Source organism: Leptodactylus fuscus, chromosome 1, assembly GCF_031893055.1.
Source record: "Leptodactylus fuscus isolate aLepFus1 chromosome 1, aLepFus1.hap2, whole genome shotgun sequence".
Lineage (NCBI taxonomy): Eukaryota > Metazoa > Chordata > Amphibia > Anura > Leptodactylidae > Leptodactylus > Leptodactylus fuscus.
The window spans coordinates 148,040,242-148,067,906 of record NC_134265.1 but is presented as its reverse complement, the minus strand read 5'-3'; the positions used below and the strand labels follow the sequence as shown (position 1 = coordinate 148,067,906).

The 27,665-nt window shown below is 40.4% G+C and overlaps 1 protein-coding gene across 1 annotated transcript in view; it reads right to left on the bottom strand.

Annotated features, from left to right (window-relative positions):
- Positions 1-27,665, bottom strand: part of LOC142209269 (guanine nucleotide-binding protein G(q) subunit alpha) — a 73,111-nt gene that overhangs the window by 5,663 nt on the left and 39,783 nt on the right. Inside the window, exons 3-5 of the mRNA XM_075278208.1 lie at positions 11,642-11,796; positions 10,560-10,688; positions 6,580-6,709 (exon numbers count right to left, since the gene is read on the bottom strand). Coding sequence (XP_075134309.1) covers positions 6,580-6,709; positions 10,560-10,688; positions 11,642-11,796 — 414 coding nt within the window. The remainder of the gene's footprint in view (positions 1-6,579; positions 6,710-10,559; positions 10,689-11,641; positions 11,797-27,665) is intronic.

Below are 27,665 nucleotides of genomic sequence, written 5' to 3'. Positions count from 1 at the left end.
AACTTTGAGACGCCTTAAATTACACAAGTGATTTTGAGAATGTTTTCTCGTAACACATTATACTTCATGTTAGTGGTAAACACTAATCAATATTTTTGTATTTACTTATTAAAAAAAATAGGAAATTTGATGGAAATTTGGAAAAAAATGCGATTTTAAAAATGTGAAATTCTCTGCTTTTCAGGCAGATAGTCATACCACCCAAATACATAAATAAATATTATCTACCATATCTCTGCTTTATATCGGCATCATCTTTTGATTGTATTTTAATTTAATTTGGACGTTACAACGCTTACAAGTGTAACAGCGATTTTCCAGATTTACAAGAAATGTAACTATGTTTGTTTTGTTTGTTTGTTTTACACACTTTTTTTTTTTTAAAAACTTTTTTACATTTGTGCTGTAAGCACACTAGAACCAGTGATCAGAGAGGATCGCTGGTTCTATACTAACTATAGACTTGCAATACACGTGTATTGCAGTCTATAGAGGAAGCTAGCTATGCTGCTAGCAGCTATGCTGCTACAGGGGAAGCCTGGCTGTCAGATACAGCCGGCCTCCCATGGAGATCGCACGGGCTCTGCTTCTGAGCCCGTGAGATCTCCATCACGTACATGAACGTGGGAATGCAGGAACTAACCACATTCCCTGACGTACAATGTACTTGATTTAGCGTTAAGGGGTTAAAGTCCAATTTCTTCTAAAAAGGTACAACACACTGCACACAAAAAAAATCTTGGCACACCCTCCTTTCATCTCCTCATAGTTCATGGTCCTATTTTGTCTTATATTACAATTAAAACTAAAGTGCAGCAGTACAAAGAGAAATCTCTTCTTTTGCAAATATCCTCTTCCATGTCTCCCTTCGCCTCATTGTTAGGTGTCTAGCAATAAAATTCCAGTCTGCTTAACTCTGTGGTCCATTTGAAATAATCAGTATCAGCTTAAAGGCCATGTACACCACTGCCATTTTTTTTTTAACTTATGGAATTCACATACTGACCAAATAATTTCTCTGATAGGTGTTTATTAAAAAATTCCTAGGATTGGTCTCAGGCAGCTTGAATGTACTCTTATACACTGCACGGCTTCTCAGACCTTTTTTTTCTCAATTCTGCCAGAGAGCTTCTAAGCTCCCTACACCCCTTTCTTCCCAGTCACATCTATGCCCTGCTCCACTATTCGGGCAGCCGCTGTTTATGACTGGTGCAAGTCTGCTACACTGAGTTGTAGACAAATGGTGGAGAACAGTAGAGAGCTCTGTGGGAACAGAACTTGGCAAGTAATGCTTGCTTAAAGGGGTTTTCCACTTTCAGACCAATATTGAAAGACAAATATCATTGTTTGTATAATAACAAGTTATACAATTTTCCAATATACTTTCTGTATCAAATCCTCATAGTTTCCTAGATTTCGGCTTGCTGTCATTCATTCTGTTACTTCTAGTGGATAAAACTCTGACCATGGTCATGTGATTTACAGTCCATGGTCATGTGATGAGCACACAGGTGCACAGCTGATTACCAGACAGATATCTGATTATTGTGCTGTGACCACAACAAGCGACACCTGTGTGCTCATCACATGACCATGGTCAGAGTTTTAGCCACTAGAAGTAACAGAATGAGACAGAATATAGAGATCTAGAAAACTGAGGAATTGGTACAGAAAGTATACTGGGAAATTGTGCAACTTTTTATTATACAAACAATAAATTTTGTCTCTCAATATTGGTCTGAAAGTGGCCAACCCCTTTAAAGGGATATGCAGAACTACCATGTGAAGCTGTGGAAGAAGAAGAATATGTGTGGGGTGCATTGCAGTGTGCGAGTGGGGAGACACAATATTGGTTGGAAGGTAATAGGTTGCATAATACTGTGGAGGGTGGGGCACTGAAGAGTCTGAAAAGGCTGGAGAACATCGATTTACACTATAATACACTTTTCACCCACTGTATACAACCGGAATATACGTTCTATATATCTATAGTGATGGAAAGCTAAGCTGCCACAGAAGTAAAATGCAGAAGATTAGTACAAAGTGGGGCAAGTTTGTTTATACCTTGATGTATAAGGCATAAGTCGTTGCAATTGTTTGCGCAAATGGTGGTTTCCCAAAAAGGTCCGGCACAGTGTACTTGGCCCGGCGGATAATGCGCTTTATTTATGAGGTGGTGTGTGCCTAGTCATAAATGAGGCCCACCCCCCACCAGCTCAGGGGTTATGAAAAAGGTTGTTAAAAATGCCAATTTTCATAACTCTGCCCCTATGTGTTAATTGATTTCTCAGGCATAAAGGTGTCCAGTCTTTCAAAAAGAACTCCAGAAAATATGCTCACGCTAGAGCCTTCTTTCATACGCACTACCCTCGTATTCCTACAATCCAGCTTCTCCACAATCCTGATCACAAGCCATCTTACTGTCATATTTCTCTTTGCTCTGTCATCAGTCCCATGATGCCTCAGCACAGCTTAAGACTCTATACTCTTGTGGTACAATGTAATTATCCTTCTTATATTCTCCTTAATAAGCTACAAGACTATAAGTATATAGTTAGAGAGGTGGAGCTGTGAGCGAATCTGGTTGGTGTGCTCTAAGCAGCAGCTGATTTAGAGAAGCAAGAATGAAACTGAAGTGAAGACAGCAAGAAGATACATTGCAAAGTATCTAATTTTCCATTTACAGACTGTGGTCATTGCTACAGAAGGGTGGAGATTTTGAAAGGGGAAAGGCAATCTCTGTAGTGTTGCAGAATATGCTGGCACTGTGTCACTGAAATGTAATTTATAAAACCACGTGTTTAATACCATCAAGCCGACAGATAGCTTCTTGAGATTTAGGACGCAAATACTTCATACAAAGGTTACAGAACAGCTTTTATTTTATATGTGTTGCTTCAAAACAGGGTGTTGAAGTTTCTTTTCAGCCAAACATTCTCCAGACATATCTGATAAATGACTTTTATGGCTTCACTTTTTCAATCATAGTGACAATGGCAAGGGGGTGGCATGTCTCGGCCTGTAACTAAAAGCTATTAAAAAACAGAGCACTATTCAGAATCCTACGGCAACTTTAAAGGAACACTCCGATCTCTCAGAAAATTTTGACAGGTATCAATTCATTGTGGTCTCAGTTTCCATGTATTCTTAGAATTTTCAATAAGTACTCCAGGATCAATTTGTAGCTTGTAGATTGGAATGTATCACTAATTTAAAGGGAATCTATCATTAGGATTTTACATTTTCAACCAAGCTTCTCTTCATGTAGCATTTGCAGGCAGCACGGAGGCTCAGTGGTTAGCACTGCAGCTTTGCAGTGCTGGAGTCCTGGGTTCAAATCCTACCAAGGACAACATCTGCAAGGAGTTTGTATGTTCTCCCGTGTTTGCGTGTGTTTCCTCTGGAGTGTGGGAGGAAACCGGAGTACCCAAAGACATACTGAAGCGCTGCGGAATATGATGCCGCTATAAAAATTACCATAATAATAGAAAGGCTATTGTAGGCACACCTTTTCTTACCTGATCGTTGCAGAAGTTTTCACAAAAACAAAAAAACAACACCTTTTTTCTTGTTATGCAAATTAGTCTTCTGGGAACTCATGGGGTATTACCCCTGTGCTCCGAGAACACCAATGTCATCATCCTTGACCTTTTATCACCGACACCGTTTTGCTTGTAGATCACTCCCTCTTCTTTGCTTCATTATACTGTCGTCGTGAATGAATCTTGTGCAATCACTGTATGTTCGCGCTAACAAGACAATAAAGCAAATAAGAGGAGGCGAAGGAGTGATCTGGACCTTTCATCGCCATCTCCTACTTGCTGGTAGGTTTTTGACGCAGGTGTGCTCGGAGCACAGGGGAAACACCCCCTGTGCTCCCTTGAAGACTCATTTGCATAACAAGAAAGTGTGTTTTCGTGAAAATGACTACAAAGATCAGAAAAAAAAAGGTATGCCGACAATAGCCTTTCTGAAGGCTACATGAAGATGGAATTTTACTTTTTTTTTTTTTTTTTTTTAACTAAGCCTAATAACAGGCTCCCTTCAATTTTGTCTAGTTTTAATACAAAAATTAAAGTCACTTTTTTCTGGTCTGGTTTAATTTTTTAATAGATTTTTTAATTCTATTTTTTGCACACGACTATAGGAGCCATCATCTTCACTGAGCTCTCTTCTTCTCTGTTAACAGCATTTAAAGGGATTCTACCACTAAAACACTTTTTTTTCTAGTTACCACGTCGGAATAGCCTTTAAAAAGGCTATTCGTCTCTCTTTGCTCTCCGCCGCGCCGTTCGTTCAAAATACCGGTTTGTACCGGTATGCTAATGAGTTCTCTCGCAGCGGTGGGGGCGTCCCCATCGCAGGAGCAGCGCCGCCTCTCCGGTCTTCGGTGTCCTCCCCTTGTCTCTTCAGCGTCTGTCGGACGCCTGCGCAGTATGCTCTCTGTTCGGCGAAGGTTGCCGAACGTACTGCGCATGCGCGAAAGTTTGGTGCCTGCACTATGGCTGGGATCGCAATTTCGCGCATGCGCAGTACGTTCGGCAATCTTCATCGAACAGAGCGTACTGCGCAGGCGTCCAACAGTACGCTGAAGAAGCAAAGGGAGGACACCGAAGACCAGAGAGGCGGCGCTGCGGTCAGTTTTCGAGCTGCAATGGGGACGCCCCCATCGCTGCTCCTGCGATGGGGACGCCCCCATCGCTGCGAGAGAACTCATTAGCATACCGGTACAAACCGGTATTTTGAACGAACGGCGCGGCGGAGAGCACTTCTACAGGTAAGAGACGAATAGCCTTTTTAAAGGCTATTCCGACGTGGTAACTAGAAAAAAAAAGTGTTTTAGTGGTAGAATCCCTTTAATGATATGCTTTTATAGTATAGTCATGGCCATAGGGAGCAATAGTGTGGAAAAGACTCACTGAGGTATACAGGTTTTCTACACAAGCTCTGTGCAGGGAATTGATAAACTGTGACATCATCTATTGTCAGTCACTGGTGTTCTCTATAGAGGTGTTATCTATTGTAATCCTGTTTTGTATGATGTAACTGCTGCAAGTGTCTTTTTAATTTAAACTAAAGAAAACATGTTTAAACGGAATCTATCATTAGAAAAACACATTTTTAACTAATGGCACGTTGGAATACCCTTTGAAAAGGCTATTCTATTCCTAACTTCCATTCTAAGCTTCTCTCTGCTGTTTCTGATAAAAGCTGTTTCTTCTGTTATGCAAATTATAATCATGGAGCACCGGCAGCATTCCCCCTGTACTGTACGTTCGTGTAGTAGTCCACTGGAAAATGGCCGCCCGGACACGCGCAGTCGGCTCTGCCCGAACCCTAAGTGGCAGAGCAGATTGCCTACAGCATTGCGTCCGATGCCTGCAAAAGGCAGAAGTTCCGGCGAAGAGGAGGAAAGGAGTGAACATAAGCAGCTAAGGGGCTGTGGACAGGTATGACGCGGGGAATGCTCGGAGCACTGAAGGAACGCCCACGTGGCTCCGTGATCATAAACTGCATAAGGGTGAATTCACACTGAGTAAACGCTAGCTTATTCTGAACGTAAAACACGTTCAGAATAAGCGGCGTCTAAAGCAGCTCCATTCATTTCTATGGGAGCGGGGATACGAGCGTTCCCCATAGAAATGAATGGGCTGCTTCTTTCACTCCGTGCAGTCCCATTGAAGTGAATGGGGAGTGCCGGCGTATACGGCAAGCTCTGCTCATGCCGGAGCGTACACGCCGGCACTCCCCATTCACTTCAATGGGACTGCACGGAGTGAAAGAAGCAGCCCATTCATTTCTATGGGGAGCGCTCGTATCCCCGCTCCCATAGAAATGAATGGAGCTGCTTTAGACGCCGCTTATTCTGAACGTGTTTTACGTTCAGAATAAGCTAGCGTTTACTCAGTGTGAATGCACCCTAACAGCGGGGAGAAGCTTAGAATGGAAGGTAGAAGTAAAATAGTCTTTTTAGAGGCTGTTCCAACATGCCATTAGTTAAAAATGTGTTTTTTCTACTGATAGACTCCCTTTAACATAAAAACCTGGTTATAAAAATAGGATATTTTCTGGTAACTCATTCCCTATAAGCTAACTGAAGTGTTTTCCCATTGGTTTATCTATCTTGCTTTGTTTGCCAGATATAGCCGAATAGGGCTGCTTAGTGTTTACAACTTGTTGCCTACAGTTCAGACCACCTCAGCAATCTAGCATTCATGGCAGGGCTGGTCTGCCACCTCTATGCTCTCCTCTGTGAATGATGGCTAATGATCTTTAACACCCCGAGGCCATATGATGAAATGCCCAGCACATGGATGACATCTGTGTGCCACCTGTGCCTTCACAGACCCATTCACTTCATCTAGTAATCCCAGGGCGCAAAACAGGCATAGCACATGTCCTGAGTTTTGCCTGGGGATCACTGCCGCATACATGGGCCTGTGATAATGGGGTCAGAGAAATGAATGGGTCAGTGTGCTAGCCAAGTAACACACGGCTAGCACATTAACAAATGACAAAGTCGAGTGCATAGAGCCCAAGTGTTGAAATCCTACCAAGTAAAGTATAACTATTACTTGCCTCATTGTCAGACTCCACGAGCACCTGATCGTATTCACTAAGGGCTACAAGGAACATTATGGAGGTGACATTTTCAAAGCAGTGTATCCACTTCCTCCGTTCTGATCGCTGCCCTCCTACATCCACCATTCTACAAAGAGGAAAGCAACAGTTACAGGTCAGTAACAACATAACTAAACCGAGTGCACATTAACAGCAAGGCATTACAAATACATCCAAACCAAATAGTTATTGTTGCCTCTTTATTTAGGAATATAAAAAAAAAACCAAAAACTTTTTTTGAAGACTTAAACTGGTTGTCCTTTCTTGCCTGGACAACCCCTTTAAGTTTTAAATAGCCCGGGAGCAGTGAAAAAAAAAATAAAAAAAAAATAAATATCACACTCCCCTTTCCAAGGTGCTCTGGTGCCTCCCAGAACCGTCCGCGTGTTCTCGGTCTGTGTTGACATGTGGTGGAAGTCCCAGCCATATGTGATCGCTGAGACCAATCAGTGGCCTCAGCGAGGGGCATGTGATGTCACTTCATGTAACATCACTGGTCACTTCCTGAGGCCTGTTGAGGCTGCCGATTGGTGGAAGGGATCCATGACGTCACAGCCAGTGAACAGTTTCATTTTGGCAAGACGTTGGAGCAGAACGCCTGGAACGCACTCGAAGGACAGAGCATAGGGAACAGGAGAGCATGATAAAAAAAAAAATTTCACCTCCACTGGTTGTTCAGGCATTCCAAAAAAAATAAAATAAAATAAAAAAAGCCTGAACAACCTCTTTAAGGTTTCATTTCTGCATTGTGTCAAAAGTGTAAAATCTGCTGCTGCAGCAAAATGTAGATGCCAGCTGAGGCTTTATATATTACCATAGCACTTTTAAGTGGCACAGGCCACTAATAGTCTAAAATGTTTGTTCACTCAAAAAACAAAACAAAAATAATTATATTATAAAATATATATATATATATATACACACACACACATATATATATATATATATATATATATATATATTTCTCATACTTTTGCCGGAGTATTTGGTGTATAATTTTAGTCTACTACATCCATTCAGAATGAGCATGAATTCTGGTATTTTATGACATTTTAGAGCAATAAAACTAGACTGGAATAAGAATGCAGTAACACAGTAATATAATAATAGGGAAATACTATTAATGGGTCAACTAGAAATGCCAAATGACTTGAGGCTGATGCAGCTTATTTAATCGCAGCCAACTTGTTCTCACAATGTAACTATCATTCGTGCACCATATACCCTTCCACTTCAAATACCGACAATAAAGTAGCATACATTGTAGGTGATTGGAAATGACATGGTGCAAACATGATCTGGTCATATTAAACACTGAATATGATACAGTACCATATTAAAAATTTTGCAGTAGTCTGCAGTTATTAATGTAATCTTGTTTGACTGTATAGTGATGAAGTGGAGGGATATGTAGTGCACAACTGATATTGTTAGGTTGACATTTGCGTTCGGTATTCCAGTCGGGGAGTCCACTTGGGGACCCTAGAACAGAATACCGAACGCATTGACAAACAGTGAGCAGTGGAAGCACACGGACACCCTAGACTATAATGGGGTCCGGGTTGTTTTCCGCATGAGTCATGTGGAGAGGAAAGTAGTTCATGAAGTATTTTTCTCTCCGTATGTTCTGTGCGGACATCGCGCGGAAACCACACAGACTTCATTATAGTCTATGGGCTCCTGTGCTTTCATAAGCTCACTGCTTATCAACGCATTTGGTATTCCGTTGGGGGAGATACCGAACGGAATACTGAACGTAGATGTGAACCAGGCCTTACATAGTGGCAACAGCAAATTAGCTGTGATAAATATGATAGACAGATTAGCTGGCAACACAAATTGCAACTTGAATCAATGACAATCAGATATTGCCATCCTTTCCACTTCACACTGTAAATTTACATTTCTAGTAATTAAAAAAGAATGGAGCCTTGTAAGTCTGTTGACACTTGCGGGGTAATGGCTTTGTTTACAGTGTTGGAGCTTTACCTCAGGACACTGATTATTTACCCATACATTGGTGTGGTTGGATTTGACAACTGCTGAGGGACAAACACCTGAATTTATGAGTAAAGTGATACTACTCACTTTGTATTTGTTACAGCAATACACATAGCTATCGCACTTCACAGGGAATATTTTGGGGTAACTTTTGCTACTGGTAAGACATTATTTTAACATACAACCATTGGTCAATACTTTTCTTGAGCTTCGTTCTGACCCTTTACTTAGAACATTTATTTGTTTCTGGAACCGTACAGCTCCGGGTAACTTTTAGATGGCAGGGGCTGCACTGATTACTCATCCTACAATGTGTAGGGGCAGCTTTAGGTACTACACTGTGGCCCTAAAGATTTCAATGGGGCAGAGCTTCATTGAAGCCTCTGCTACAATTCGTACAGCATGTGAGCAGCGCAGCTCCTTGAATGTAAACATTACCAGGAGTTCCTGAACAGCTGATCTGCAGGGGTCACAGGAATCAGACTGTCATAGATCCAATATTGAAGGTCTATCCTGAGGATAGGTTGGTAATGTTAGAAACTGAATAACACCCTATGCCTATATCCCTTAAGGACATGGCCAATTTTTACCTTAAAGATATCATATTACAAGAGCCATGACACTTATTTTTATGTTGACAGCCATATTTGGGCTTGCTTTTTCACGATTAGTTGTATTTTTTTTTTTAATGGCATTATTTTTACAACACAAATCATTTAATAAATAACTTGTGTGATGAATTTTTTTTGTGAAATAATGTAAAGTTTTCACTGGTATTATTTTAGGATTTAAGTAACTTATCTATCACATTGTATTCTGGGTTTTTTGGATGGTGGGATAAGCAAAAACGGCAATTTGGCATGATCTTTTATGCCATTCATTGTGCAGGTTAAATTGTGTAACATTATATATCAGGTTGTTAGACATTGCGATATGAAATATATATATTTTTTTTACTTTACCACTAGGGGGCTCAATCACCTATCCAATACATGTGTATTGCAATGTATTATGCCTCTTACTAAATTATAACAATTAGGAGAACAGAGTGCACTCTGTACACCACCCTATAGAGGGCAGCATCCTTAACATCATGAACGACTCAGTTATAAAGTCTTTTAATCATAATGTGGATTTAATTGCTAAATCAGTATTTCTTAAAAGACTTTATAACTGAGTCGTTCATGATGTTAAGGATGCTGCCCTCTATAGGGTGGTGTACAGAGTGCACTCTGTTCTCCTAATTCCATCCAGGAGACTAGATTTGCATATTTTTTACCCATAATCCCTAGTGGAGCAGGAATGACTTGTAAGTCTCCGTACTGCCTATGTAGGCGAACACTCTCCCTAATGTGGACGAGTGCCCCCATACCCTAAATTATAACAGGCATTCTATTAGGACATGCCTCTTAACAGGTCCTAATAGAAAGTCTATTATGACAATCATGAGGCTGTTAAGCCTCCGGTTGGCATAGCAACCCATCGGCACCCTGCGATCGCATTGTGGGTGGGTGGGGGGAGTGCAATGGGGGTGTCAGCTTCACTGACAAACACTCAAGATGCCGCGGTCAAGGGTTAAACAGCTGGCACCGCCCTGACTGTTGCAGTGGGAGCCTGGCTGTCAGTTACAGCTGAGACCCTGTGGTGATTGCATGGCTCGGCTTCTGAGCCTGCGCTATCACCATCACATACATGTGAATGCAGTAACTACTTACATTTCCTGATGTACATGTATGTGACAATGCAGTAAGGTTAAGGGGCACTCAAAATCAGCACAAAAAAAAAGTGGGGAAAAGAAAAATGTCTTGCAGAGAGGGCCAAAAAAAATAAAAAATATAATCCAATTTACGCTTTATGAAATGTAAAATCTCTGCAGCCTCCCTTCCTATCCCCCCCCCCACACCACTCAATACACAAGCAATATGCCAACTCTCTACCTGAAGATGACACTTTGTAAATCAAATGGATATTCAATTATTCCTGTTGTGGGCACTCTGACCCGGAGCACATCTTGTTGGGAAGGTAGATAACCATGATCTGCAATACGGTCCAAGTCATTAAGATAACTGTAATTGAAATAAAAAAAACACAAAAATTGCAATTACAAAGGTTATCATGTAACATATATATATATATATATATATATATATATATATATATATATATATATATATATATATATATGTTCATACACGTAATATGTAGAGACGATAGTAGGGGAGAATCTGCTCCTCTCTCTAGTTAAAGAATAACCTCACTATCATGCCGCCTCATACTAAGGGTATGTTGACACAGAATTTTTTGCAGGCGGATTTTGACGCGGAATCCGCCTGCAAAATGGGAGCCTCACTTTAATGGGCGTCATGCCCTTTCTTGCCACGGATTCCACGGCTTGAGACTCACTCTCGATTAGGCCCATTCATTTCGCTAGCCGTGCGGAGAATTCACATGGTGGAAAAGGTTTCCGCCGCGTGAACATACCCTTTAAGGCTGCTTTCACAGTAAAGAATCTCTGATGTGATAATCTGTCAGTATAGTTCTGTATAATGCCAGCAGCCCCGGTCTCCCAGAGACATTCTGCTCCATGTTTTAATTGTTGCAGGACCGTAGGTTGGTGGGAGGCTGGGATTCCTAGCATCATACATAAGTATAATATTGGGAGTCCCCTGCCATCATACAGGTCGGGAAGTTTGATGCCCACATAAACAGAGTTTCAAACACAAACTCAGTAGTGTGAAGGCAGTCTAAATCTGTATTTCTGCTGCCATGTTTGCTTCCTCACCTTATAACAGCCATGTAACTGGAGTCTGTTTCAAGATGGATAAAGCAGAATTTTTGAAGTGAAAGTCAGCAAATGGAGCAGGGAAACAGTTGAACAAGAAGAGAAGAAGTAATTTTCTCCGATAAGACATTACAAAGCTTCTTTTAATCGCCTGTACTATTGATTTATGGGGAGTTTATTGAAAAGTTAGCACTTAAGTCAATAGGCAAAGTTTTTACAATGTAAACCATTACTTACTATTTAGTGGAATCAGACAGTTGATATTCCCGTCTCCTATCATAGCACTCTTGTATGCCAGGATCGTTCCATAAATATTTTATTGCATCTACGTAAGGGTTCTCAAATGTGGAGACCTTCTCTACATCAATTTCCCGAATTAACAGTGCATGGCCCTTTAAGAGAAACAGAAAAAAAAAAAATATATATATATATATATATATATATATATATATATATATATATATATATATATATATATATATATATATATATATATGAGTTTAGTAAGTAAATTCTAACATATTTCTAAACCTCCTAGTTTGGATATTTCAAAACACTCAGCAGGAAACTTTGAGCATGGACATCAATAATATTACAACAAATCAATAAAAGCTGAATTTACTTTAAACATGAGTAGACGCCATAGCTGTTTTACAAGGTGGAAACCAGCGGCAATGTCTGATCCTTTAGGATTGCTGGCATTTGCCCTTCAGATGCCTCAGTAAAATGTGGCATCTGAGAGCGAGTTCCAGGATTAGTAATTTGTTTCCATGACAGCCAGGAGCCTATTGAAGGTTATACTATAGAAGCTGTAATATATTCAGCAGCCTATAACATAGAAGTCAATGGATTTCTAAAAAATATTGTAATATAATAGTATTGCAATGCAGTGTAACCACTCAAAAAGTCCACCCATTTCTGAAGTCCACATTTTCTGTGAAGGATTTTCAGTTTTCCATATTAACCATCTTGTTTGAGAGACCACTTCTGTAGACCACTTTTTTCTTGCAGTTTAAGGTGGTTGTCTCAAAGAGGTTTCACTGCACAGTGTACCTGATGATTACTGTAGACCCCTAGGGAGTCATCTGAAACATAAAAACTTTGAGCTGCTATGTATAGGTTTGTTTTAAAGTTTTGCATTTTTGTAAATATATTAAAAGAAAAACTATATAAATGTGTCACTATGATAGTGATGACCCACAGAATATAGCTAAAATGCTACTATGACTCTACAGGCAAGGTTGCGAAAACAATACCCATAAGAAGTGTACATTTTGTCTGTTTGTTTTTCCCCAGTGTCATGGGACATTGTGAAAAATATTAAATGAAAAACAGTTTGTCCAGCAAAATAAAAGCCCACATACAACGCTGTGAACAGAAAAATACAAACAAAAAAGTTATGGCTATTGGAAGGTGGTCAGATAAAGAAAATGCAACAATTAAAAATAGCTTTGGCAGAAAAGGGTTGTCTAGGAGTAAAGAACAGGATCTTTGTTTCCCAAAAAATTGGTGTCACTCTTGATTTTTGTTTTATGTTCCAACTCAGCCAGGTTGTACAAGGCTAAGGCTAGGTTCACATCTGGAGTCTCCGTTGACTCTGCTGAAAATCAGAAAAGAATAGTTCTCTCTGCCGGTTTTAGTATAAATGAGGTGGAAATTATACTCTATGGGGTCAGCAGGTGACCGCTGTTTTAGTGGACTGACTCAGTAGTTTGGCGCAAACAACACAGAGCCCAGCGCAAGTGCTGCAGCACCAGACACAAAAGAAAGGCCATGACCAAGTAGTCAGACTGCACTGTACTTCTAATATCCTTATTTGTTATGCCTATATCTATTGAGTTATCAGAAGATAATGGTATACCTTTATCCTCAAGGAAAGAAAAGGAAAAGAGATCATCTATCCTTAGGATAGGTCATCACTATAAGGCTGGGGAAGATGCCAGCTGAAGTCAGCAGGTGTAGTGCCAAAAGCACACAGCTCTGTCCCTTGAGAAGTAGTAGTTCCTGATTTTTGCAAGTTCAGATCCCATTCAAGTGTCTGAGAGCTGAAATAACCCAGCAGTGTGGCAACACGCTCCATTCCAGCTGTTTAACCTCAGTAGCCGCAGTTACTATGATATGTGGCAACAAAGTGGTTTACAAAGGGAGACTGCTGCCTCTGTATGCTCAATGGTGCACTGTTATGTATTCATGTGATTTGCAACAATGGCCTGTTTTTGTTCATCCCTCCTCTAAAAACAAAGACTAAAATTAGATTCTATTAGAAGTGTGATATATATACACAATACTAGAGAAATTACCTGGTGTTCTCTGGGTATAAAGTGTGGATACCTAGGATTCTACTAAATTCAGGAAGATCACCTGGAAGCTGTCGCCCCTCGTCAGCAGAAAACTTTTACATGTGCTGAAAAAGCTAAAGACGTAATGAGGAATGATTTATATGAAGAAGTGGAAAACTAAAATGAGGCAGATGCCCAGAGCAACCAATCTGGCGTCATCTGTCCAGGAGCCCTTTGAAAATGGTTGGTATAGACCAGTGGTTCATGTACCCCGGGGGTACATCCACAAATGTCAGGAGCATTGCTCTGAAGAACACTGAACGAGTAGCCAGTAGGGATCACTTATGTTATATCAGACCCAGCAGGGGAGCAGAGAAGAAGCAGTGTGTCAAATAGTAAATACAGGTCACCATTCTCTCTCTGGACATAATCCTGCATGTGCGGGCACTGAGGGGACCCAGGATATGGTGTCACTGGGCACATAATTCTCTCAATCACATTAGGCTTCCCTTCAAAACAGGACTGCAGGTGGAAGATCCGAAGCGCGCCTTATTTTGTTTAAGATTTTAAAAAAGGGGCAACACGGTGGCTCAGTGGTTAGCACTGCAGCCTTGCAGCGCTGGAGTCCTGGGTTCAAATCCCGCCAGGAACAACATCTGCAAGGAGTTTGTATGTTCTCCTCGTGTTTGCGTGGATTTCCTCCCAGTCTACAAAGACATCCTTAAAGGGAAAAAAAAAAAAAAAAAAAAGTACATTGTGATCCATATATGGGCTCACAGTCTACATTAAAAAAAAAAAAAAAAATTAAAAAGTGATTATTACTTTCGTGTGCTAGGTTGGAACTGAAGCAAATATAATACAATTATATAAGTATATAATATAAGTAAGCAAAATATATACAAAGAAATAAACTGGGAAATCCTGGACACCGCGCCAGACTTTCTACTGGTATAATGCAGGTCATGGCAATATTATGGCTGCAAAGCCTGTGGTGTAATGGCTTGAAGTAATCCTCTCTCTCCTATTGCAAAACCACAACTCCCAGAATGCACACATTCAAAAGACATAGGTCTTTATAGTATTTATACAAATTACACTTACAATTATACTAGCCAAGTGGGCAGTGACCAACAGAACTCAGAGACCCTACCCAACAAAGAAACCACAGTGTTGCGTCCCACTTGGCTAGCATGACCTAATTTATATCAGGTTATGCCGACATAATGCAGCCTGTATGCGGTACGGAAATAAGCAACTTGGTTAAAGAAAAAGTGTGCCAAGTTCATATTTTCAGGTTTGCTTTTGTCAGTATTCTAATAAGATATCATGGTGGGGAGGCGACTGGTATTTTTAATGCAAACTATGTTGGAATAGTGTAGTCCATTTTAAAAATACCATCCAACCCCCGATCTAAACCTTACAAACCCCTTACAAGACATTTCAGTCATAGCTGTGATGGCTTCATTATAAACACAAGCCATGGAGCTACTGTTAACCTGTCACCTCCTCTCCAATGCCCTTCTTGGAAAAGGTTAGGAAAAATTATAGGTAAAAAAAACAAACATTTTTTGCACAAACGGTCAAAGAATTCTGGCATTGTTTCATTAGTAAATCTGTGACACGGATAGGTACTAATGTTATCTAGATGACACTGCAGAATGAGGGTTGCACAGACTAGGACTTGCAAGGTAAGGGTAAATTCAGTTTGTACAATTTATCTGTGTTTGGATATGCACCAGTCATCACTTTAAAACCACCTTTAAGTGGCGTTCAATAGTTTAGAAATATGAGCAATCAGGGATATGGCAGAGAACACCTAATTGCTTCGCTGATGACTTCTGGAGGCAAACTCTTACATCTGTGAGCCTCTACTTTTAGGACTCTCACACGGTTACTATCTAGAGCACCGAGGATAGGGCTGGTGCCAGGTGGTTACTGGGGATTGGGGTCTGGTGCTGTAGGCTGAGGCCCCACGTTGCGGAAACGCAGCTTTTTTTGTTGTAGATTTTGATGCGTTTTTTTGAGCCAAAACCAGGAGTAGATTGAGCAGAAGGGAGAAGTATAAGTAGCTCGCTATATATTTCCCATTCCTTTAGTAGCCATTCTTGGCCTTGGCTCAAAAAACTGCAACAAAAAAAGTTGTGTTTCCGCAATGTGGGGCCTTAGCCTTAAAGACATATCTCAAAGTATGGGCTTATGCAATTTTTAGCATCCAAATAATAAATATTGGCAGACATATATACTTCTATAATGACAAAATATTATACATTGCCAGTGAAACAGTTTTAACCACAGAGCCTGTGTGTGCTGCGTCATCTTTATAGAATTCTCTTCTGAAATTAACAGATGGCCATGAAAGTCACATCTAATTGATAGTTTTGCCTGACTTTTTTTTTTTTTTTTTTAGGCTATGTTCGCACAGGATACATATGCTGTGGAAATTTCAGATCCACACAATGGTGAGATTTTAAAGTCTGCAGCATGTGAATGTATGCCTCTTTCAACAACTGTTGCAGATACTTTCCACCAAATGTATGTCCTGTGCAGAGGTTTATTTACGATGTCTGTATAGGATAGTCAACAGCCTTCAAAAATATCCACAAGTCTCAAATCTAAATGAGGTCATCCTGTGTAAAGGGTTGATGGCACATTGGAAAATATCAGGAGAAATCGGAAGAGAAGCAGCCTTTCCCACAATGACTCAGGGATGAGATGTCAAAGCTCTGGCAGCACTTTGTGCATTTGCTGCCCTCTGCTACCATCTACTTTAGTTCATCTTCGTCAGGCACAGACGGGAATTGTGCTTTCCCGGTGGAATAGCTGGATAATTAATTAGTCATCACTGCAATGTAGATTTGGGAGATGGATTAGAATGGAAGTGTAATTGACCACAGGGTATTCACAGAGTTCACAGTTTGTCTGCTCGTGAAGACAAGTACCGATAAGTGAAGATTTTATATGAAGTGCAGCATTTCCGCTGGAGCACAGCCAAAAAGGAATGGTTTGATTTAATAAAAAGGGAGTGGTTCATCCAGAAAAGAATGCGAAACACAATAGAGTTTCCAACAGGAGAGTCTTATGCTTTTAATCAAGCATATGTACTTCCTCATATCTCAGCCACCAAATGAAATTACAACCCCAATGTAATAGAGACTGCAGTACCACAGTACATGGGAGAACAGGAAAATAAGAGGATGTATACAGCATTCACAAAACACAACATTTCTACCAATTAAATCTTAAGAAATAAAGTCATCCACAGTATGGTCATGGCCAAATGTTTTGACACTAACACCAATTTTTGTTTTACAAAGTTTGCGGCTTTGGCGTTTTAGATCTTTTAGGATACATGCACACAAACAAGTGCATTGCAGCGTCTGCAGAAAGACACCATCTATATGTCAGCTGTGCTATCTGTGCCCTCCACGATCCTTTAAATTCTTGCAGTGAGCCCAGGCCGAAAAATGGACAGAAATCGGACCAGTCTTGAGTTTTAACCTACGCTTATAGCCCTGTACCTGGGCCCATAATAATTTATTAGGTATAAGGGGCATAGAAAATAACACTGGTGAACTTGTTTACAACTAACTTTTGGACTCTGGATGCAAAAATAACCCCAGTTTTTGTCTAAAACGTCAACTTTTTAAGCTACAGGATACCCTCAAAAGTCACACAAATTGTGCATATGAAAGAAAAATAAAATAAAATAAAAACTTACTACGGGCTAGTTCACATGGGGAAGAATGGTCAGGATATTGATGCGGAATCCATTTGTTCCCGCTAGTGAAAAAAAAAAAAGAAAGAAGTGAACTGCCCATTCTTCAGGCAGATTCCGCCGCTGATTCAGCGGCGGCGTCCACCTCACGACACCACCCTCCGGACTAGGCCCATTCATTTGGGCCTAATCCAGAGCAGAAAGCTACGACGGGATGCCAGTGCATGTGGAACCCCGTGTGAACTAGCCCTAAATATACCGATGTAATGTGTCCGTGTGTTGGCCTTTAAAAAAAAAACGGCCAGCACATGTTTGGAGCCTTTGGCTAGATTGACACTGCCATTATTTAATGTCTGTTGCTCTCATCAGTTACCTACAATAGGTGAGAGCAATGGACATTAACAATAGTAGTGTGAATGCAGCCCTTAGTCAGATTTTTCTATACTATACTGAAGTCCGAAGCCCAATTAGGCTTTCTACTGTCAGCCCACCACCCTCAAGAACTACCCACATCACAGAGCCTAAGTAGCATATTGGGTGCTGAAACTAACCACGTCGATTACTCCGGGATAGTGGGAGCTAGAGGGAAAAAAACAATTGCCAACTGCAGTGGAATAAGGCAAGCAGAACCTACTGAAATATGCAAAGACATGGCGTTAGTGACAGGTTCTCTTTAAAGGGAACCAGTCATCACATTTTCAGCTCCTAAACCACTCCCATCATATTCATATCATACAAAACAGCAACAGGTATCTATTGAGGATACTGATTGAAATAGCCTTTACAGTCAGCATGGGTAGCCCTGGTCTCCTGAGGTATGAAGTCCAACACCCCTCCTGCCTTGAACAATGCCCCACAGGACACTTTACATCATTATGTCAGTTCTGGCACAAGCACAATGAAGTAAGGTGTAATAGTCCAGACTCATCTGTGTACTGCACAGGCCTCAGTGTGGCTTTGTAAGGATGCACCTGAGCTGTGGGACATCATTAAAGCTAGAAGGTATTTAGGACTACATGACTTGTCAGGAAACCAGGGCAGCCCATATGACTTTTCACAGTTAGCATACACTTCTTTATAGCCTTTTCCCCCTTTATGCTACACGTGACATTTTATACAGTGGCATTTCTAGAAACTGTAGTAACCATGTGTATAATTCTAATGTGGCACTTTAGGAACTGTGAAATGTGATCGCAGATTACCTCCGAAATGTACCTAACCTTTTAATAAACTCCGCATAAATTAATAGTACAGTGCGAGTACATAGAAAATTATGTGATTTAGGGGTCATTATATGACATTTGCCATTTTTCAGCAATTTTTACCTTTGGATGCTCATCTCTAATTCTCAGTAGCCTCAGAGCTGGTTCATGAAGACTATACAACATACACAGAAAGCAGAGGAAAATCTATTCCTGAACTCACGCAAATGCATCAGCAGGATCATATAGGCAATTACAAAGAAGTACTGAGCTATAGTGATGTGAAGAAAGCACTTAGGGTGAAATAGAAACAGATTACTTCTTTCTAGCAGCTTATTTATGTGCCATTGTCTTTCCAATCTGTCTCAGCTCCTGCTCACGCGTTGCCTACCCTCCATATATACTTCTATGTAAAGCTCTAATATGATACCTCTGTAAGCTGCAGTCTCTCAAAATGTATGCCAGTTTAGGGGGAAGGGGGCAGCAAGAAAAGATCCATAAAAAAGTAGAAGCTTTTTCTGATTCCGATCCGATATAACACAAATTTTATAGGCAGCACAGTGGCACAGTGGTTAGCACTGTGGCCTTGCTGCATTGGGTTCAAATCCCACCAAGGACAACATCTGCAAGGAGTTTGGAATGTGGTAGGAAACCAGAGTACCCGGGGGATAACATACAAAGACTTACTGATAGGGAATATGATTGTGATCCCTATATGGGGCAATATTGACAATATCTGTAAAGCACTGCGGAATCCTATTAATATTATAAAGGTGAAAGTTTGTGAGTTTGGATGTTTGTTCCTCAATCACGCAAAACCCGCTCCACCGATTTGGCTGAAATTTTCCACAAACATAGTCACTACACTCGATTGCGCAATAGGCTATTTTTCGTCACAATAACGCACATACGTTTTTCCCAGGACCCCCACAAAACCCAAACTCACATCACTATTTCTGCAATCTCACACACTTTCGACCATACGATTTGGCTGAAATTTTCCACAAACATAGTCACTACACTCGATGTCAATCTCAATCTCAAACACTTTGGACCATAGCAGGCCACAAAATTCATATTACCCCCTACAGCATAGGTCAGCATGCCAAGAGTGGCACTCCTGCCATATTTCACTGGCACACCAGCAGCCCAGGACCTGCAAGAGTTAAATGAAGTCCAAGTCTCTTCAGTGGGCTGCTAAAGCTCAAGCATAAGGACACTCCCCTTTGAGAGGGGTGCAGGAAACCCAGGGGGTGGAGCTTAATCGCTCAGGTCTGTGCCTGCTATAGTGGTCTGCATCCTGCTAACATTCCCCGAGGAGGAGAGGAAGCTGCTAGCAAAGTGACACTGAAAAACACACAGGTACATAGGATTACTGTTCTCATTAATGTCCGGCATTTGGGGTTATTAGTTTAGTCTTAGTAACTCCATGTGCCTCACATTAATAGGAATAACCCCCATCATGTCCCTCATATTAACCCCTGTGTGCCTCACATTATTAGGAATAAACCCCATCATGTCCCTCATATTAACCCCTGTGTGCCTCACATTATTAGGAATAAACCCCATCATGTCCCTCATATTAACCCCTGTGTGCCTCATATTAATAGGAATAAACCCCATCATGTCCCTCAAATTAACCCCTGTGGGCCCCATATAAGGGTTACTAATAAACCTCAATAATGAAGATACTTAACTATTACCTCCAAGTCTCTCACATATCAGTAACTCTTACACAAGGGTTAATGTGAAGGACATGATGGGGGTTAATTGCTATTACTAAGAGGCGCATGGAGTTACTAAACTGTCATGCACAGGGCCAGAGTTTATGTGGGTGCTCGAGAGTATCCTGTGCCCAAAACTGACATGTACTGGCGGAAAATAACAAATCATACAATGTCGTATATTGAAGTATATTAACCTGAAATACCTCTGTCCCAAAGACACTATGTACAGTTTATACCAACACCATATAGCAGCTGAAATACAAATTACATTCAACACAAAAGTCTCACGTATTCTCAGAATTACAGCAAAAACAAGATACACAGTTACATTTCATATCCCATACCTTATACACAGTACGAAAATCTTACCCGCACCTGTATATACCCACTTCTACAATCACCGCAGACGAAGTCGCGGGTACCAGCTAGTATGATATATATATATATATATATATATATATATATATATATATATATATATATATATATATTAAGCACGATGAATTTTTTTTAAAAAAAAACAAACTTTCAAACTATTGATATACTCTAGGTTTTCTAGGTTTGTCGAAAGGTTAGTGACCAATTATCAGTTCCTTAAAGTAAATCTGTCACTATATTATCCTAAGGAAAATGTTTTTTCTAGTACCGTGTTAGCCATATCTGAAGAAGAAGCCCAGAGGAAGCTTTGAAACGTCACTTTCTGTCTTCATTATGAGTTAGCCATTAAAAAAGGTATCACCTACTGAAGACTTGCGAGTTTTTTTTTTTTGTTTTTTTTTATATATTATCCTACAAACTCCTGTAACGGTTGGATTGGCGATTCAGAGGTAAATGCCTAGTATTTATTTTTTAGTTCTACTGACTGGTATTTCCCTGCAATAAACCCCACAAAAGGTTCTTGTGCTGGGTATACAGCGTATACATTAACATACCACACACACACAGTAAATGATATTAATGATCTGTCGTTAGGATAGGTTATCAATAGCAGATTTTCAGGGGTCAGACTCTTAAACCCCCCATCAATCAGCCGTTCCCTCCAGCCACTCTGCGGGGAACAGAAGCAAACAAACAAACAGAAGCAAACAGTTCTGTTCTCTGTATAGTGTCTGTGCCGAGGAACTACAGCTCAGCTCCTCAAGTAAATCTGCCTCCTGGCTCCATACCCTGTGTCTTTCTAGTGCCAATTGAGATCAGCTTACGTATGAGTTTTTGGCATGAATCACACCAAAATTCTGGTGCATTTTCATAAGTAAATCTGATCCACAGTCTTTTGATCCATACAGACCTTATAAAAAGAATACATTTCACTGATTTTCTGAAAGCAAACTTAAATAATACCAGTCTCTAAAAATTGTGAAGCATCATTACAGCTTTGATCTCTTCTGAGGTTGTGTGAAAAGATTTTGGGATATTTTTTGGATGGCCTATTGTTAGGATAGGCCATTAGCATCTAATCGAGATTAAGGCCAGGCCCGAAACCACACAGTGTACAGAGTTGGAAGCGAGTGAAGCATAGTGGCCAAGCCATGCTATTACAACTCAACTTGTATGGAAGCAGAGCGGTAGTGGTGCCACAGAGTCAGTCAGAGCTGGGCAATTTTGCAAAAAATCATAAAATCCAATTTTTCAACACCGATTTTCAATAAGATTCTCAAGTTTCTTATTTTTGGTATATATATATATATATATATATATATATATATATATATATATATAATGAAAAAATACCAAGACACAATTTTATAAAATAATTTTCTTATATAATTAGAGGATTAATTACCGATTAGTAGGGGACTGACTGCCAAGAAAGACTCCCACTGATCCCAAGAACGGGGGTGTTTAACCCATGTTATGAACATAGATGCTGCCATTCATTTTGATGGAAACACTGGAGAAGTGCTGTACTATTTCCAACATCCATTGAAATGAATGGGACTAGGAGTGCACTTGTGTTCTCTGCAGCTGCTATTTTTTGGATTTTTGTTTAAGCTCCCAGCGAACCTGAACCGGCAACCATGAGACTGCTTGTACTACACACTGGAGAACACTTGTAGGTCATTTCTCTTCACTTGTTTCAATATAAAAATGGTGGCTACCTGATGAACCCTATTATAGCCTACTGGGACAGCTGGTGTCTGCGGGAAAATGCTGGTTTAATGGTTCAGTTCTCCTTTGTTCGGGTCCCCTGGCAGCCAGGTTCAAGGTTAAAATTATATTACAAGCAACATCTACAAATATGCTAAACTAGGATACATTTCTTTCTACCCATCAAGCCTTATCTGTTTTTATCATGTTGATGGCATAACCACCTTCGACAAACTGAGGCCATGAATTAACAAAAATAATAATGCATCAATACAGAAATGACAAAATGCTGTAAAACTGGGCAGGCAGCTTTGATTCATGCAGATATGTAAATGAATACGTACTGATTAAGCACTGGGTCTTGCTACAAGAGGGCTTCTCAGAGGCTAGTTTATGGTACTGCGACTCCTGAAGACATGACCCTACGATGCCCTCACTATCCCAGAGGAATCAAAGCTGTTCATTTTGGTGTCCGATATGCTATTTTGGCCATGTACTGTCAGAAGGGCAGTGTCCGCAGGGCTGTGATACTGAGCATGTAGACCGACTGCCTCTTACTGGAGCGTTGAAAATTTGAAGCAAAAAAATCTGGTAAAATCTTTAACAACATAAATACTGTATATGGGAGTTGTAGTTTTGCAATAGCTACAAGGCCACTTTTTTGCAGGACCAGATGTACTTTTGGAGAATGTCTATTTGCTTTGATCACAACTTACTCAAATCAGAGGTGAAAAGTGGAAAAAAAAAACCCAGCAGTTCTGCACTTTTATAAGTTGGTAGATCAGGCATTTTCAGACACAGGAATACCTAATGTGTATGTGTTTCACAGCCATTTTCTACTTTTATATGTATTCTAGGGAAAGGGGGAGGGGGGCGTTTGAACTTTTGTTTTTATTTATTTATTTTACTCTATTTTATTTGCCTTCCTCTGGGGGGCTTGAACCTGCAATCATTTGATTGCAAGTCCCATAGTCTATGAGAGATTCTGTACATTACTATTGAGGCTATATATAGACCAACCGCCATATCAATATCCCTATGACAAGCCTGGGAGCCTTCATAAGGCACCTAGTGTCACAGGAACAGGACGGTTCCTGCGATCTCATTATGTAGGCGGCCGCCTGCAACAATAAAGGTACCCATTGGGCCCAGGGACAGTTTTAAAACCTTTGGGGAAGGGGGAGGGGGGTAACAGGTGGTAATTCTTGCGATCAGATTGGACTCCGATTGCGGGCATTAGCTCCGGGTCTCTGCTGTACACTGCTGTGGCCATGCTTCTCCACCCCTCTCCCAACACCCACATTCGGACTATAAGACGCACCCCCCATTTTCCTCCCAATTTTTTTTTGGGAAAAAAAAGTGCGTCTTATAGTCTGAAAAATATGATATTTTATTAGACTGCAAAGATGATATTTAAAGAGGACCTTTCACTGATTTGGGCACAGGCAGTTCAATATACTGCTGGAAAGTCGACAGTGTGCTGAAATCAGCGCACTGTTGGCTTTCCCGATCTGTGTCCCAGGTAAAGAGCTATCGGTGCTGGTACCGTAGCGCTTTATAGTCAGAAGAGCGTTTCTGATAGTGAGTCAGGTACGTCGTTCTTCACAGCAGCGCCTATCGTGCTGTGCGAGCGGGGAGGAACTCCCCCCTCCTGATAATACTCGTCTATGGACGAGCACTGTGAGCAGAGGGAGGGGGCGTTCCTCCCCGCTCACACAGCACAGCGCTATTGGCGCAGCTTGTACAGAAGGACGGTCCTGACAGAGTGTCAGGAACGCCCTTCTGACTGTAAAGAGTTACGGTACCAGCACAGATAGCTCTTCACCCGGGGCACAGATCGGGGAAGCCGACAGTGCGCTGAATTCAGCGCACTGTCAGCTTTCCAGCAGTTTTGCTGTTATCTACCTCGTTTGCCGAGAAATTGGCTCTGTTAGTTTTAGAAACTGGGTATCATCACCGCCAGTGCAAAACTATAGAGGTGTACTGTCAGGGGGTGTTATCACTATCATGCTATCAGATATTTCCCTGAAAAAAAATCTAAATTTTCATAAATATGAAAAAAGAGGCTCAAGAGCAATGGGCATGCCAGAACTTTTATCTTTTTTTTTTTTTTTTTTTTTTTGGGGGGGGGGGGGGGAGAAAAGGAAACTGTGCATATGTTGGACTAGCTAGAGATGATGATGCTCAGCATATCGTTCCCTACAATGCAATGTGGCTGGTCTGATATCTAACTTCCTGGTGGCAGACTCCCTTTTAAGGGCAGATCCAAGTTAGGATTTTACTTTGTAACAAGAAAACATAACCATGGCAACGTAACTTGTGTACAACTCTACCTTTTATGTTTACAATCTAATCTGAGTAATAAAAAAAGTAAGAGATTCCGCAAAAAGAGGGTCAAGAATAATCTCTAAGAGGAAAAATACAAAAAAAAGCTGTGTAATGTTAACATTTGAAACAAACAAACAAATAAAAAAAAACAAAAAAAACACCCCACTCCCAAAAAACAAAACCACACACACACACCCCTTCATCTGCTATATTGTGGCCATCCTGGGTTGCTATACATATAAAAGGGGACTGAGCTCCAGTAATGCACCATGGCCACTACACAGTGGTTGGCACTCTGTACTTACTGTGCTGCAGCTTCTGCTTTTTGGACTGTGGGGATACCAGGTGACAGACCCCCACTAACCTGATACTTATGACTTATCCTAAGGAAGACCTTTTATTTTATTAAATTGGTATTACCTTGGGACACATAATAAACCATGTGGTCATATTATTCACTGGCTAAGCTTTTTAATATGTCACACAGCGCTGAAACCAAGAATGCAAATAGAGAAAAGCGTTAGATACAGAGAAAAGATTTTTATCAAAACATGGCCAAATTTTAGTATTTACTAATATAATGTGATATAATACAAATTTTGGATTAAAGTTAAAATATAAAAAATTGGGACTCATTTTCAAATTAAAACACCACATCACTTTCACCATAATTTATGATGTAATGTGAACATTTACTAAGTACAATAACAGCAGCTACCCAGGAAGAAGAGAACTCAACTGTCACCAGTTATCTCTTGCAGGAAACCAGATGATTGGTTGCTAAGTCTGTCACTAAAGAGATAATAAACATTTCCTTCTAGTTCCATAAAAATACACATTATAGAAAACAGTAAAAATATTTTCTTCATAATACTTATTCATCGTTGGCATCTATGGAAAAATGAGAAAGAAAACCAAAAACATAATTTACATTCACTGTATGTAGAACCAAAAGCGAGAGAATGGAAAAAAAAATAAAAATATATAGATGTTGGTAGTCTGCATCTATGGGGTGAAGGTTAAATGTCACTTTTATTTCATGTTAAACCTATATATCCAACCACTATAAACTAAAAAAGATCATATATTTTCGGACTGCAGTGTTGACCATAGTGCAATATCTACAGCATGAAATTGAGAAGGGCCTGTTTCAGAAAAAAGGCGGCCAAACTGTTATATTAGGGTCCAATCACATGGAGGAAAATAGCGCAGAATTTGATGCTGAATTTCAGCACTGAACCCCCCCCCCCCCCCCAAAAAAAAAACAAACAAAAAAAAAAACGTCCCATTGACTTCAATGGTTCCTTTTTCTGCTAACAGAATTTCAGTTCTGCTGGCAGAAAAAGGAACCCATTGAAGTCAATGGGAGGCGCTTTTTTTTTCTTCCAGCGCTGAAATTCAGCGTCATTTTCCTCTGTGTGAATGGACCCTTAGGCTAAGTTCACATTTGCATTAGATTTTCCATTCGGGGGTCCTTGAGGCTCCGTTCCCACAGAGTAACGCGCCGCTCATTTAGACACGTGTCAGAGCGCGGTGCTTCAAAACAGATCCCATTGATTTTAATGGGTGCTGGCTTATGCACGATACCCATTGAAATCAATGGGTTATAAATCCTCCAATTGATTTCAATGTGTAGCGCGCGTAAGCCAGTACCCATTGAAATCAATGGGATCTGTTTTGAAGCGCCTCGCTCTGACACGCGTTTACGTATCTAAATGAGCAGCGCGTTACTCCGTGGGAACAGAGCCTGAGCGGACTCACCCGAACGGAAACCCGAATTCGTATAAAAAAAAAGCGGTTACCTTAGGAAACCAGACAAACCCCATAGACTATAATGGGGTCCATGAGGTTTCCGCATTAAAAATGCAGGGAGAAAAGTGGCCAGCCCCAACTCTTTGTAGATGAAATATCAGTCAGTCATTAAGGCCTAAAACAGGCCAGGCACTAAAGGGCTATATAAGCACAATAATAATAAAACAATCAATTAAATTGTATGAATAATAATATAATTCATAATATAATATGAATGCTGTGTTTTGATTAAAACATTAAAGCTGTGTATGGAGCCTTTAAATATTATATTCGGCTGGAAGATTTATCAGCTGACCACACTGTTTTAGCCAGAAAAATTAAAAATGCTTAAACAAAAAAACAAACAAAAAAAATACCACCACCATAAACTAAACATTATGTGAAACTAGCTTAAAGGTAAATATAAAATCGGGAAGCAACCACTTTCCATGGACATTTGACTACATTGTTCCATGTCTCAAAAACTGTGAACCATTTGCGTTTTTTTGATCAATGTAGTTTAAAGTGTACCTGACTTTTTTGTAAGACTTTTCAGGATAAGATACCATATGTGTGTAAATAAGGAACACCACTATATCTGGTAATCAGACAAATAAGGAACACCACTATATCTGGTAATCAGACAACATGCTTTCTACATTTTCTACTGCTTCTCGTCTCTTGTTCCAGTTCTCAGTTGTCCTTGAGCTTGTAGGTGGAGACAAACTGCTATAAAGTCTGCCGTGGAGATTCTGTTCTGAAGAAGCCTCTGTTTGCCTGTGTCTGTTTCTATGTTTCATGCTGCCCTTCCTCCCTCCTCCAAAGACTTGTACAGTCAAATGCTACTCCATTTAAAGGGGTTTTCCGGGCAAAATACTTTTTTTGGTATTTTTTTTTTAAATAAATAAATAAAAAAGTCTGTTAGTGCTATTAATGGGTTAATAAATGCACTCAAATACCTTTTAGTGTGTTTTGAGTGATTTCCGGGAGTCTCTGGGAGCTCCTGGTATCTTCTGCTTTTGTTTACATGCTCATCTTCCTGCTATGTAACTTCCTCACTAACCCCTCTCACATTACTATTCCCATCCTTCCTCACTCCCCCCTCCCTGTCTCTCTAGCTATCCTTCCCTT